Raw genomic sequence first — 13,644 nt, forward strand, 5'->3', positions numbered from 1 at the left:
AATATAGTACTTGGCTTTTTATAGGGATACTGATTATAATATAATTATGTGTACATATAAGTATACATGTAAGTATAAAAGTAGAAATAACCCTTTCCCTATCATGGACTTGTAGGCTATTATGTCCAGCTGGACTGTGTGTTCTGTTTGGAGGAGTTGACGTACAAGTAGTATTTGTAGTTGCCTTGGAACACAGGCATGTGTAGCTTCATTTCATGTTTGAATAATGTCAGTACACAGTTCCAACAGCTATTCTCCTCTGAGTATGTAGCAGTACGAACTAGCTCAGTCTCATATGTTATATTTGGGATAACACTTTCTTAGTAAAGTACAGATTCTAGTACTTTTTGGGGGTTGAGACCCATCCGGGATTCGAACCCACACTGCCAGAGTGAGGCACCTAATCACCTGACTTTGTGTGCTGGCGATAAGTGCCTCACTTTGGCAGTGTAGGTTGGAATCACGGATGGAACTCAACCCCCCAAAAGTACAAGAATCTGTACTTTACTAAGAGTGAGTGAGTGAGTGAATATGGTTTTACGCCGCTTTTAGCAATATTCCAGCAATAACACGGCGGGGGACACCAGAAATGGGCTTCACACATTGTACCCATGTCGGGAATCGAACCCGGGTCTTCGGCGTGACGAGCGAACGCTTTAACCACTAGGCTACCCGACCGCCCCACTTTACTAAGAAAGTGTTATACCAGATATAACATTTGTTACATTTGACCCTTTTCTAAATGGCACTGTGTGTTCCTAGCTCTTTATCCCCACCAACAGTTGTGTGGCATTGTTACACAGATGTGAATCTGACCAAGGGTGTTGTGTTTTTCAGGACAGTACCACACACTGCCAACTCGGGCCACCATTTATCTCCCTTGGCAATCAACACAATGACACAACCTATGAATATCAAAAGCGAACCTATCTCGCCTCCACGGGACTCCACGACCCCCTCTAGTCACCACCAACAACAGCAACAGCTACGTCCTCCATCTGCGGGCACCGGGCACCTGTCGCCCGGCCACATCTCTCATAGCAACAGTTCGTCTCCGGTGAATGTACACACCAACGACTACGACGGCCCGATGGTGAAACGCTCCCGTATAGAGGGCTGGGCGACCTAGGGGATGCTGGAGGACATCCGAGTCTCCATCTTGCTGTCTGTCTCTATCTCAATCTGCAGACACAGAGACTAACGTCGCCTGATTGGTCAGCAGGACTTGGTCAGCAGCTTGCTCATTGGCACGCTAGCTACGGCCATCAGCTGGTCTGACTGCATCCGGAGTGGTGGACTTGTATATTGTACAGGAAGCTGTGACAAGCAGGACAGTTATGTACTAATACGTACTTAAAATCCCATATTTTCGTACGTATGTTTCTACTCCCGTGTTTCTGCGTAAGATTTTGCGCATGGTGGAAGGCCGCGAGCCTTTGGTGCCTTTCAGGTGGACAAACTGGATAGACGCTTTCATTTGTGTAAATATTGCTCCTGCACCTTGTGTCACTCACCACTGATGATCACTACATATGTTTATTATCATTATTATCCAACTGTGCAGAAGATGTTGTATCAGTTACTTATGTGGCTGTTTTGAATACACTGACAAATGAGGTGGAGTGTTTTGTTGACATATAAATGCATATATTCCCCCGTCTGGTGCCTAGTAACAACGTTGTGACCTTGTAACACGACATAGTAGCTCTGGACGAGTCCGAACAGCGACGGACGGACGGACGGACAGATGCTATTTCAGCTAGAGTAGTGCTCACTGTCAAATAATTCAACGAAATTAAAAGTGGTAGTAGATTAGCTAACTAGGATGGATGAAGCCCCTCGCGTGGGATTAGTCAGCGACAATGAGGATTGATATCACTGTTGTGCACAAATTAGACATGAACACACGTACGTGTCCATTCCCTCAGTGGGTAATTGTTGATGTGTATTCACCATGCAAAGGGCAAAGCTGAGTGACAGTCACTCTTTGTATACCTTGCACCATCACACAGCTTTTTCTTCTCTTTGAAACACATTGTTATCTTGACCTTTGACCTGATCATGAATCATTCGTATGATATTCAAAGCCAACTTTTCAAATGTCAAAAATAATGCGTCTGAAACTTATTTAATGTAATAGACACTGTTATTGATGAAGTAATGATCGTAATTGGACTTTTTAGGGAATCTAGTTTATCTGTATGGAACAAATTCCAGAGATTTATTATATATCTACACCCGTGAGAGGATGCTTCCTTCTCATAGCAATGTGCAATATGTTCAATGCCAGTACTGACAACACTACTTACTGATTGCCACCTCCCAATGGTCGTTAAAAGTGCTTTTAATTTATTTACATGTTAAAAATTGTTGAAGTTTGTGATGAACTAGAAGCCTGATAGGAAAGTGCAAAGTGACAGGAAAACTTCTCTCGTCAAAGCCGACGGACACTTTCGCTCCTCTGTACCGATATCTCCACTCCTAGTTCCTATAGGTTTAAGGAACACCAGACTGCATGGTTCTAAGAAATGGCTCAGGTTCAGCATATCCGAGAAATGAAATAAGTCAAAGATTGTAATATTCTGACGATTCTGAAATTTGACATGGAATACAGACGGTGTATATGTTCGAAAACATGATCGTGCTTGACGTTTGTAGTCTGGCTATGTGTAGTTCAGGTGCATTTATAAAGGCTAATAGATCATTATTTTTGTATTTGTTTCATAACACCTATAGAGTATATTTTCAAACTTTTATCACAGAAGTCGATTATGCTCATATGATCTTTTAGACCTGCAGAGTAGAGGTTGTAAATATTGGAGAGTCTTTAAATGACACTTTTCTAATCTACGCAAATTGTACGTTTACAACAATTTATACTTTGAAACCAGATACTCTTTCTGATATGTTTATTTTAATTCTTTTTCTTGAAACATTACGACCTAGTCCTTGTCTGTTACTCTGTATATGAAAAGATTAAGTTTTCATATTTTTTCATACTTTACTATTCCTTGTATATTTTAGCATTTATAAACAGTTTCATATCAGGGATGAAATTTTCTGTTAAAAGTTGAAATTTTTAGATGATACTCATCTATGAATGTTGTACAAACTATTACTATTTAATTTCCTCGAGACGGTTGATTGTTCCCTCTCACCTCTGTTAATCAACTGACATTAGGCGTAAGTTGAGTGCTTTTACTAAGATCAACTGTGATATTCAAATGATGGCTATTTCTTGAGTGAGTGTTCTATATGTTGCCTTAGCGATAATATGTTACTATGGTTACTAGGCATGTTACAGAATGTGTATATCAGGTAGCACTGGCTTGGCAGCTCCCCAATTGCAAACTGACCCTGGACTTGACAAGTGTTTACACTCAAACTATGAAATATGATTCCTACAGAAAGTGCTGTTGATTTTTTTCGAACACGGAATCAAATATTCTTTCCGTACTGTCCTATCGGTTTGTGTCTTCACAAGATGTCACTTTGCAATTGAAAAGCTGAGAAATGTGTATAGTTACTCAGGCAATATAATGTGTTACTTCGTGTTTTACTTGGAAGCGTCAGCGGTATTGTTGAGGTCATGGCACCACGGCGTGTTGGCTGGCTGACTGGAGGGCGTGGCTTCTGTCTGTGTTAACAAAAGCATTGAGGGAGAGTTGTTCCTATTGAAAGACTTCACATAATGAAAAAGTGCTTTTAACTATTAATATGTTTGTATACCATTATGAATGGTTCAATTGTTGCAAAACTTGCAAGAATTTTGTATGTATAAATATTTTTGTGCTGTAGTATACTCGTTGCCAAGTAAGTTATTGTAAAATGATAGTGTATGTGTTTTGTACTGTGTACTTGGATCACAGAGGAGAAATTCAATATGGCAGCACTCAGGCGAGGAAATGAAAACTACATGTTTCTACACAAAGATGGCATGATAACACTGGTGGCACGTCATATAAGGCGTTAGACGCTGGTGGCACGTCATGTGAGGCGTTGGACACTGGTGGCAAATGAAGCAATGCTAGGCTTGTTTCAAATGTCATGAGGCAATGCTAGGCTTGTATCACATGAGGCAATGCTAGGCTTGTGTCACATGAGGCATTGCTAGGCCTGTGTCACATGAGGCAATGCCATGCTTGTGTCTTATGAGGCATTGCTAGATTTGTGTCACATGAGGCAATGCTAGATTTGTGTCACATGAGGCATTGCTAGACTTGTGTCACATGAACCAATGCGAGGCTTGTGTCACATGAGGCAATGCTAGACTTGTGTCAGATAAAGCAATTCTATGCTTGTGCAACATGAGGCATTGCTAGACTTGTGTAATGTGAAGCAATGCAAGGCTTGTGTCACATGAGGCATTGCTAGACTTGTGTCACATGAAGCAATGCGAGGCTTGTGTCACATGAAGCAATACGAGGCTTGTGTCAAATGAAGCAATGCTACGCTTGTGTCACATGAAACATTGCTAGACTTGTGTCACATGAAGCATTGCCAGACATGAGGCATTGCTAGACTTGTGTAACATGAAGCAATGCTATGCTTGTGCAACATGAGGCATTGCTAGACTTGTGTCACATGAAGCATTGCCAGACATGAGGCATTGCTAGACTTGTGTAATGTGAAGCAATGCGAGGCTGGTGTCACACTAGGCATTGCTAGACTTGTGTCACATGAAGCAATGCTAGACTTGTGTCACATGAAGCAATGCTGGGCGTGTGTCACATGCCATCAGGCATTGCTAGGCTTGTCACATGAGGTGTTTGCAAGACTGGTGTCCCGTTACGCGTGAGGTGTTGCTGGAACGTCCACAGGGAGCCATTACGATACCAGCTGCAGATGAATGCTGGGTACAGTGGGTGTCCTTGTCTCCTCCACAACCATGTGTAGTCCGTTGCCTCACAAGTCTGTGAAGTGGAACAGTATGTGACAGGTAGACACACATGATGTTAACAGAATTTCCGAGTGATTTTCACAAACATGAATTCTTCAGACACTTATTGAGATGTGATTTTGATTAAAATCAACACAGAATTTATCATGAGGTGTTGGATGTTTGTCTTAGGGAATGACAATCCTCCAGGATTGGGGCATTTTATTGCAGACTCTGGAGGAGACGCTCCAACACTCACCCACATGTACCGAGCATCTCTCTGATTCCTATTTATTTCTGCAGCAGCCATGTCGGTGTGAAGTCAGAAGCTGTTTCAAACACGCACCGAGAACCAACTCCAATGTCACTCCGTGTCTTGTCATTTGATGGCAGATGGTCTTCCGTGGCATATTTCGATCAGGGCGCTGTTCTACAAAGCAATCGTAGCGCTTATGACAGTCTTGAGCCTATGTTAAAGCATGAGAACTATGATCATCAGCGATACGATCACTTTATGGAAACGGCCCCAGTCCTATAAGATGAAACTGTTACAGGTGCAAAATTAATTAATTTGTAAACTTGAAATGTCTGCTTCTACTTGTGTCAAATACCAGTTGTTGTCCCCACACCGACATCGCCCTGCAGCCGAAGCTACCCCAATGACTTCCGTCTCACTCTGCTGTATATTCTCATTGTCCACTCAGTGTCTCCTGTATTTGCTGAGTCAGCGGTTGTCAGCCTGTTGCCTGCTGGGCAGCACCACCAGAGTGGATAGAAGTGATGTGTGCAATGACCAGCTTTAACTATATGAAGGAGAAGTGCACTTGAGATATTGCCAGACATTAGCTACTCATACATTGTTTGTACACATCTTGTAATTGGGATGTTACCATGGAAACTGGTTGTCAGTCACATGACTGGCTTCTGATTGGTTGATGTAGGAGCCAATCAGTGCTCTGTAGCGGACAATGCTTGTTCTATCTTGTAATGCTTCGAAGGTTTCAGAATAATAAATCAGTTTTGATTTAGATTTGTTTTCACATTTTCAAAGGATTGAATGCATTTCATGCATCTATATGAAAACTTATGTATCTTTGTATGCTTGAAGACAAAGTGAAAGAAATAGTACAACAGTGCTATCTGATTCATCAGGTAGACAGGCAGTGTCTGTTACAGGTGAGATACTGGGGGGGGCTTCTTTAAGGTGAAGTGTCTGCATACAGGTGAGATATGGGAGCGGGGTGGGGAGGGGGGCTACTTAGGGGTCTTGGGGGACAGGATAGCTACTTCAATATGCTAGCGGAATGGGTAGTTACCTCAATATTCTAGAAGCACAGGGTGCAACCTTGATAAGCTTGAGGGGAGTGGTGGCGAACTCAATCTGCCAAACAAGACAGACATGGCTACTTCAATTTGAAATTTACGGGGTGAATACTCCTCAATGTCCAAGTGCCTAGGTAGGTACTTTCAGGTAGATGCAAGGTAGGCCTGTTGATGGTACAAGATACTGGGAGGGTGGCTACTCCTGGGTAGATGATAAAGAAGGGACGGTACCTTTACTGACAAGTTTAGAAGAGGTCGGTGGTAAAGACGTCATTTGGGAAGGTTGCAGCCCCAGTTTCAGAGGTATATGGTGCAGGTAGAAGCTGATTGGAAGCAGGGATATGGGGAGGGCAGTTACTTGGTGGCTCCCAGCTACAGGTATTCGTGCTGTACTGCTGTGTAACACACATGTAGCACACACACGTAACACACACGTAATCATGGCAACAGGCTTGTGTATGTCACGATGTTCACTTGTGTCTGCTCGTTGGAGGTATCAGTCATCTTAGACAGGATGGTACTAAACAATTAAACTTGTTGAAGTGCAGTTCAACTCTGTTGTTTTTTCTTGTGTGCTGGTGTTTCAATGTTCTGGGGTGCAGATGCTGGATGATGACGTCAGAGGTGTCCTGTATGTTGCACATTACTTGGTTTGGTGTACCAAATGTTGGTCTTGCAACCGAACCGCCATACAGGTGTCCTGACTGAAGTTGCACAATCCCGTCAAACAGGTGTCTGGGTTGAGGTTGCACAATGCCTCATACAGGTGTCTGGACCTTGGTTACACAATCCCAGGTCCCTGGACCGTGGTTACACAATCCTGTCAAACAGGTCGCTGGACCGTGGTTACACAATCCCGTCAAACAGGTGTCTGGACCGTGGTTACACAATTCTGTCAAACAGGTGTCTGGGTTGAGGTTGCACAATGCCATCACACAGATGTCTGGACCGTGGTTACACAATCCTGTCCAACAGGTCGCTGGACCATGGTTGCACAATCCCGTCATACAGGTCGCTGGACCATGGTTGCACAATCCCGTCATACAGATCGCTGGACCTTGATGGTATCTGGACCGTGGTTACTGAATGCAGCACACTTAAACAAACATTATGAGAAGGCCAGGACAGCTTACACACACATTATTAGAGGAATTGGGGGACGGCTTACACATTATTAGAGGAAAGGACAGGATGGCTTACACATTATTAGAGGAAAGGACAGGCTGGCTTACACACACATTATTAGAGGAAAGGCCAGGAAGGCTTACACACACATTATTAGAGGAAAGGACAGGCTGGCTTACACACACATTATTAGAGGAAAGGCCAGGAAGGCTTACACACACATTATTAGAGGAAAGGCCAGGATGGCTTACACACACATTATTAGAGGAAAGGACAGCATGGCTAACACATTATTAGCGGAAAGGACAGGATGGCTTACATACACATTATTAGAGGAAAGGACAGGGTGGCTTACATACACATTATTAGAGGAAAGGACAGCATGGCTAACACATTATTAGCGGAAAGGACAGGATGGCTTACATACACATTATTAGAGGAAAGGACAGGGTGGCTTACGCACACATTATTAGAGGAAAGGACAGGATTGCTTACGCACACATTATTAGAGGAAAGGCCAGGAAGGCTTACACACACATTATTAGCGGAAAGGCCAGGAAGGCTTACACACACATTATTAGCGGAAAGGCCAGGAAGGCTTACACACACATTAATAGAGGAAAGGCCAGAATGGCTTACACACACATTATTAGAGGAAAGGACAGGATGGCTTACACATTAGCGGAAAGGACAGGATGGCTTACACACACATTATTAGAGGAAAGGCCACGATGGCTTACACACACATTATTAGAGGAAAGGCCAGGATGGCTTACACATTATTAGAGGAAAGGACAGGACAGCTTACACACACATTATTAGAGGAAAGGCCAGGAAGGCTTACACACACATTATTAGAGGAAAGGCAAGGATGGCTTACGCACACATTATTAGAGGAAAGGCCAGGATGGCTTATGCACACATTATTAGAGGAAAGGCCACGATGGCTTACACACACATTATTAGAGGAAAGGCCAGGATGGCTTACACATTATTAGAGGAAAGGCCAGGATGGCTTACACACACATTATTAGAGGAAAGGACAGGACAGCTTACACACACATTATTAGAGGAAAGGCCAGGATGGCTTACGCACACATTATTAGAGGAAAGGACAGGATTGCTTACGCACACATTATTAGAGGAAAGGACAGGATTGCTTACGCACACATTATTAGAGGAAAGGACAGGATGGCTTACACACACATTATTAGAGGAAAGGCCAGGACGGTTTACACACACATTATTAGCGGAAAGGCAAGGACGGTTTACACATTATTAGAGGAAATGCCAGGACGGTTTACACATTATTTTTTAGAGGAAAGGACAGTACGGCTATTCTGTGTTTCTCATGCATGCCAGAAATCTATGACCATGTGTTTGAATCCCAGGTTTGTTCTGTTTCTCGGTTTGTCAGCACCATCCCTCTGTTTGTGGGTTCACCAGTGCTAAACATCACACTACCTGCACCACTTCAAGCTTTCCTCCCACAAAATGCTCACATACCATGATATAACAGGAGTACTGTTCAAAGTGGCACTGAAACAAACTTACTCACTCATCCACTAGAGTCCCCACCTGACCCTGGAAACGGCACGTCAGTCCTCTTGGTGCAAACTTACGAAATAAATACTTAGGATTATCCTCTAAATTGATGGAATGTTGTCCCTCACATACTTTCTGGTAAGAAGGGATCATTCTTTGTGTGTACAACATGCTGTCTGGTCAAAGGGAAGTAACTCTGACATTCAGAACCATGACAGTCCAAAGCTGAAACAATTGACAACAAACAAGCACAGAAGATGGTTTATGTATAATATATTCAATGCATATAAAATGATTTTATACAAATATTGCCAATAATAAGAATGAGGATGACAATGTTATATACAAGTGCAAGAGAAATTCCTGTTACTCATGGTAGTGCTGACATAACGAGACCTCCAACTTCCAGTACGCCACAGACACTGGAGACATCAGGCCTAATGCAGACATGGTACATGGTGTTATAATTACGCTAAATATAATATGAGCAATCTTATATTATCTGGCTGACATATAAAATAAACCGTTTATCGAACAATGACAAAAATGTGTGCTACTCATGTATCTGGATATTTCTTTGGAGTTTTTAAGAAGAAATTTAAAGCCTTTATGTGGTGAATTTTAGTAAAAATTGAGGAACTGGTTAATTTTGTGCTTTTAAAGCTTCCTAAACAGTAGACTGGAGAAATATCTTGCACAGTTATGACCGCCATTGTTTGGGTCCAATTTTAAAGGACTGACATGGAAGGCTCGACAACGCTATCAGTGATTATCAAATTCATGGCATACCAGTTATGGAATTTAAACACAATTATTTTCAGCTGTTCCTATGACTAGAAATTCAGCAATCATCAGAATAAATGCAAAAAAGTCTTTTTAATCCTGTGAACAAGAAAAGAGTTTGATTCCTGCATAGCATAACATGGAGTGACATCCTTTTCAGTATGTAATATCAGGCAATAACGATATAGTGAAACTTTCTGCTATATTCATTGGCCTAGGAGCGGTTACATGTCATTCGACCGAAACGCATCTTGACTCCAAGTTAGATCTTATAATTTGCTGTATTGATCTGATGTCTCCATCTGCTGAAACCCCCTACGTTCTTCATAGTTGGATTTGATGAATCTGCTTTTGTGTTTTTATTATGTAATAAAACAATTATAGACTCTAAATGAGATCAACACCTTTTTGTAGACCCAAGAAAAGTGATATTGACCTCAGATTATGTCTGTAATTAGTCTTATATATATCTATAATTGTTAATAATAATAACATCTTCGATAACATACTCTTTCATGTAATATTATGAAATACTTTATGGCATACCATATCCTGCTTTATAACAATATCCTTTATAACACCATATCATCTGATATAACAAAATACTTCATAACATACCATATTATCCTATATCAAGACATCATTTACAGCACACTATAATTCTACAAGGTGTGGCTGAAAAGTCCTGGTTGGTTGCCTACTATTTGTCTACATAATCCCCACTGAGGTCCACACGATTCTGCCGAGGATGATGGAGTGCCTGGATCCCACTGATGTAGAAAGCTTCCTCCAAGTGGTATAAGAAATCCGCCACAGCAGGAATGGCGTCATCATTTTGTATAATGCTCGACAGTCATCACCTTACAAATGATGGAAAAGATTTTGTCTTCTTCGTCAGTGTAGACGTTAGACGTTTCCACTGCTGTTACTGTTGTTTAGTGGCTGGGGAACCCAAGTACATCCATAGTTACCAAATACAAATCGATCAACAAAATTTGCCAGATTTGTTTCAAACGATGTAAATGTTCATGAGACATGATGAACCTGGACGTTTCTGATCAGGCGTCAGAAGCCTTGGAACCCAGTGTGCTGAAACTGATAATGCCCAGTTCTTCCCCTAACGATGACACCATGTCACATGGGAGGCTGTGGAGGTATCATCCCCTAACCATGACACCATGTCACATGGGAGGCTGTGGACAGTGTGGAGGTATCATCCCCTAACCATGACACCATGTCACATGGGAGGCTGTGGAGGTATCATCCCCTAACAATGTCACCATGTCACATGGGTGGCTGTGGAGGTATCATCCCCTTACCATGACACCATGTCACATGGGAGGCTGTGGAGGTATCATCCCCTAACCATGACACCATGTCACATGGGAGGCTGTGGAGGTATCATCCCCTAACGATGACACCATGTCACATGGGTGGCTGTGGAGGTATCATCCCCTAACGATGACACCATGTCACATGGGTGGCTGTGGAGGTATCATGCCCTAATGATGACACCATGTCACATGGGAGGCTGTGGAGGTATCATTCCCTAACGATGACACCATGTCACATGGGTGGCTGTGGAGGTATCATCCCCTAACGATGACACCATGTCACATGGGTGGCTGTGGAGGTATCATCCCCTAACCATGACACCATGTCACATGGGAGGCTGTGGAGGTATCATCCCCTAACGATGACACCATGTCACATGGGTGGCTGTGGAGGTATCATCCCCTAATGATGTCACCATGTCACATGGGTGGCTGTGGAGGTATCATCCCCTAACGATGATAACACCATGTCACATGGGAGGCTGTGGAGGTATCATCCCCTAACCATGACACCATGTCACATGGGAGGCTGTGGAGGTATCATCCCCTAACCATGACACCATGTCCCATGGGAGGCTGTGGAGGTATCATCCCCTAATGATGACACCATGTCACATGGGAGGCTGTGGAGGTATCATCCCCTAACCATGACACCATGTCACATGGGAGGCTGTGGAGGTATCATCCCCTAACCATGACACCATGTCACATGGGAGGCTGTGGAGGTATCATCCCCTAACGATGTGACCATGTCACATGGGAGGCTGTGGAGGTATCATCCCCTAACCATGACACCATGTCACATGGGAGGCTGTGGAGGTATCATCCCCTAACGATGTCACCATGTCACATGGGAGGCTGTGGAGGTATCATCCCCTAACCATGACACCATGTCACATGGGAGGCTGTGGAGGTATCATCCCCTAACGATGTCACCATGTCACATGGGAGGCTGTGGAGGTATCATCCCCTAACGATGACACCATGTCACATGGGAGGCTGTGGAGGTATCATCCCCTAACCATGACACCATGTCACTTTGGAGGCTGTGGAGGTATCATCCCCTAACCATGACACCATGTCACATGGGAGGCTGTGGAGGTAACCCTTTCACCTGGAGATACTTCATGATATTGTCATCTGATGCCTGCAGAACTAAGCTGCCTGGTTGTATATTTGTCCAAAGCAACCTGTGACCATGGAAAGTACTGTACTTAGTACATGCAAACTGTTTAGTCTGCTCTATACATCCTTCGTAGCTTTGCTCAGAACTTTTCAGTCACCCCCTGTATATAAACAAAGACATCCTTTAAAGCACACTACATCATTCAGTATAAAACAACATCCCTTGTCTTGCATGTCAGATACGTTATAAATTACACTGTAAGTAACACTGAAGATTGAGGTTTTAGGGGTGTCACAATTCACTAACTCATAATACGTACACCGACTTGTGAAATATTGACGACATTGAAGCATGATATTTATTATTGTAAAGGTACCAAAATAAATGAAATTGAACACGGGACATTGAATGTTGTCAGTTCAACTCCCACACAACCTGACCTGTGTAGATCTGGTAGAATAGGCCTTCAGCAACCCATGCTTGGCGTAAAAAGGCAACTATGCATGTCGTAAGAGGCGACTAAAGGGATCGGGGGGTCAGGCTCACTGATACTTGTCATCGTATCGCAACTGCGTGGATGGATGCTCATGATGTCAATCACTGGATTGTCAGGTCAAGACAGGCTATTTACAGACCGCCATCATATAGTTGGAATATTGGTGAGTGCGGCGTTAACCAACAAGCATACAAATAGACCACACAGCCCAGCTAGCTAGCCTTGTGCCAGTGTATAGCATGGGCTTTCTGCTACATGATATTCTATCCATGTTTTAATATTTTCAAAGGTTTGATTTGCAATAAATTGTGACACCCCCATAATATACAGAATTCCGGTACAAGATCAATCAATATTGAAATATATTTGAAGGTTCATTGTACAAACATTACAATTATTTGTAACATCCCGGATATACATTCTTAGTGATTTCACAAAATCCCACAACACCCACCCCAAGTCTTCTTGTCCACATCCAGTTGTCAATACCTCCTTCACTGCAAGGCTTTATATATGTACATGCATATAACAGTGTTATAACAGTGAACATTCACCACACATACATGGCACATCCTCCAAGTGGAACTGTAACCATGGCAACTTCTCCTGTACTTGTATGTATGTTGTGATCCTAGCAATAACGTCTACTGTACACTGTTTACTTGTATCACAGCAGTAGTTCCCCATGGAACCAGCCGTTTCAGAGCCGTGTTGTAATGCTTTTTAAATGTAGAACTGTCAATAATATTCTAACAAAAACAGCAAAAAAAACCAACCATTGTTATATAATTCAACCACTGTTCTAATTCTTCAAGTAAAACGATAACTTATCGATGAACAGCAGAACATTTCATGTCCTAGTTGACTTTCTACAGCTAATTACAGGTGATAACATACACTGGTATGTTACTGCGATTTGAAACCCCTGATTGACTAATCAGTTTCAACCATTCCTCACAGTCGGTCCCTTAAATGCCCTGCCATATGACAATATTATTACCAGAAAAACCCTACATGTGAAATAATATTATAT

The 13,644-nt window shown here is 42.7% G+C and overlaps 1 protein-coding gene across 22 annotated transcripts in view; it reads left to right on the plus strand.

Moving 5' to 3' along the window:
* Window positions 1-6,749, plus strand: part of LOC124134164 (myocyte-specific enhancer factor 2A-like) — a 114,176-nt gene extending 107,427 nt beyond the window's left edge. For all 22 annotated transcript variants that reach the window (XM_048403629.1, XM_046498848.2, XM_046498850.2 and 19 more), the window contains one exon: window positions 838-6,749. In XM_048403629.1, coding sequence (XP_048259586.1) covers window positions 838-1,129 — 292 coding nt within the window. In that variant the 3' untranslated portion in view covers window positions 1,130-6,749. The remainder of the gene's footprint in view (window positions 1-837) is intronic.
* Window positions 6,750-13,644: the final 6,895 nt, after the last annotated feature.

This window comes from Haliotis rufescens, unplaced genomic scaffold (genome assembly GCF_023055435.1).
Source record: "Haliotis rufescens isolate VD_foot unplaced genomic scaffold, xgHalRufe1.0.p SCAF_1, whole genome shotgun sequence".
NCBI classification, from domain to species: domain Eukaryota; kingdom Metazoa; phylum Mollusca; class Gastropoda; order Lepetellida; family Haliotidae; genus Haliotis; species Haliotis rufescens.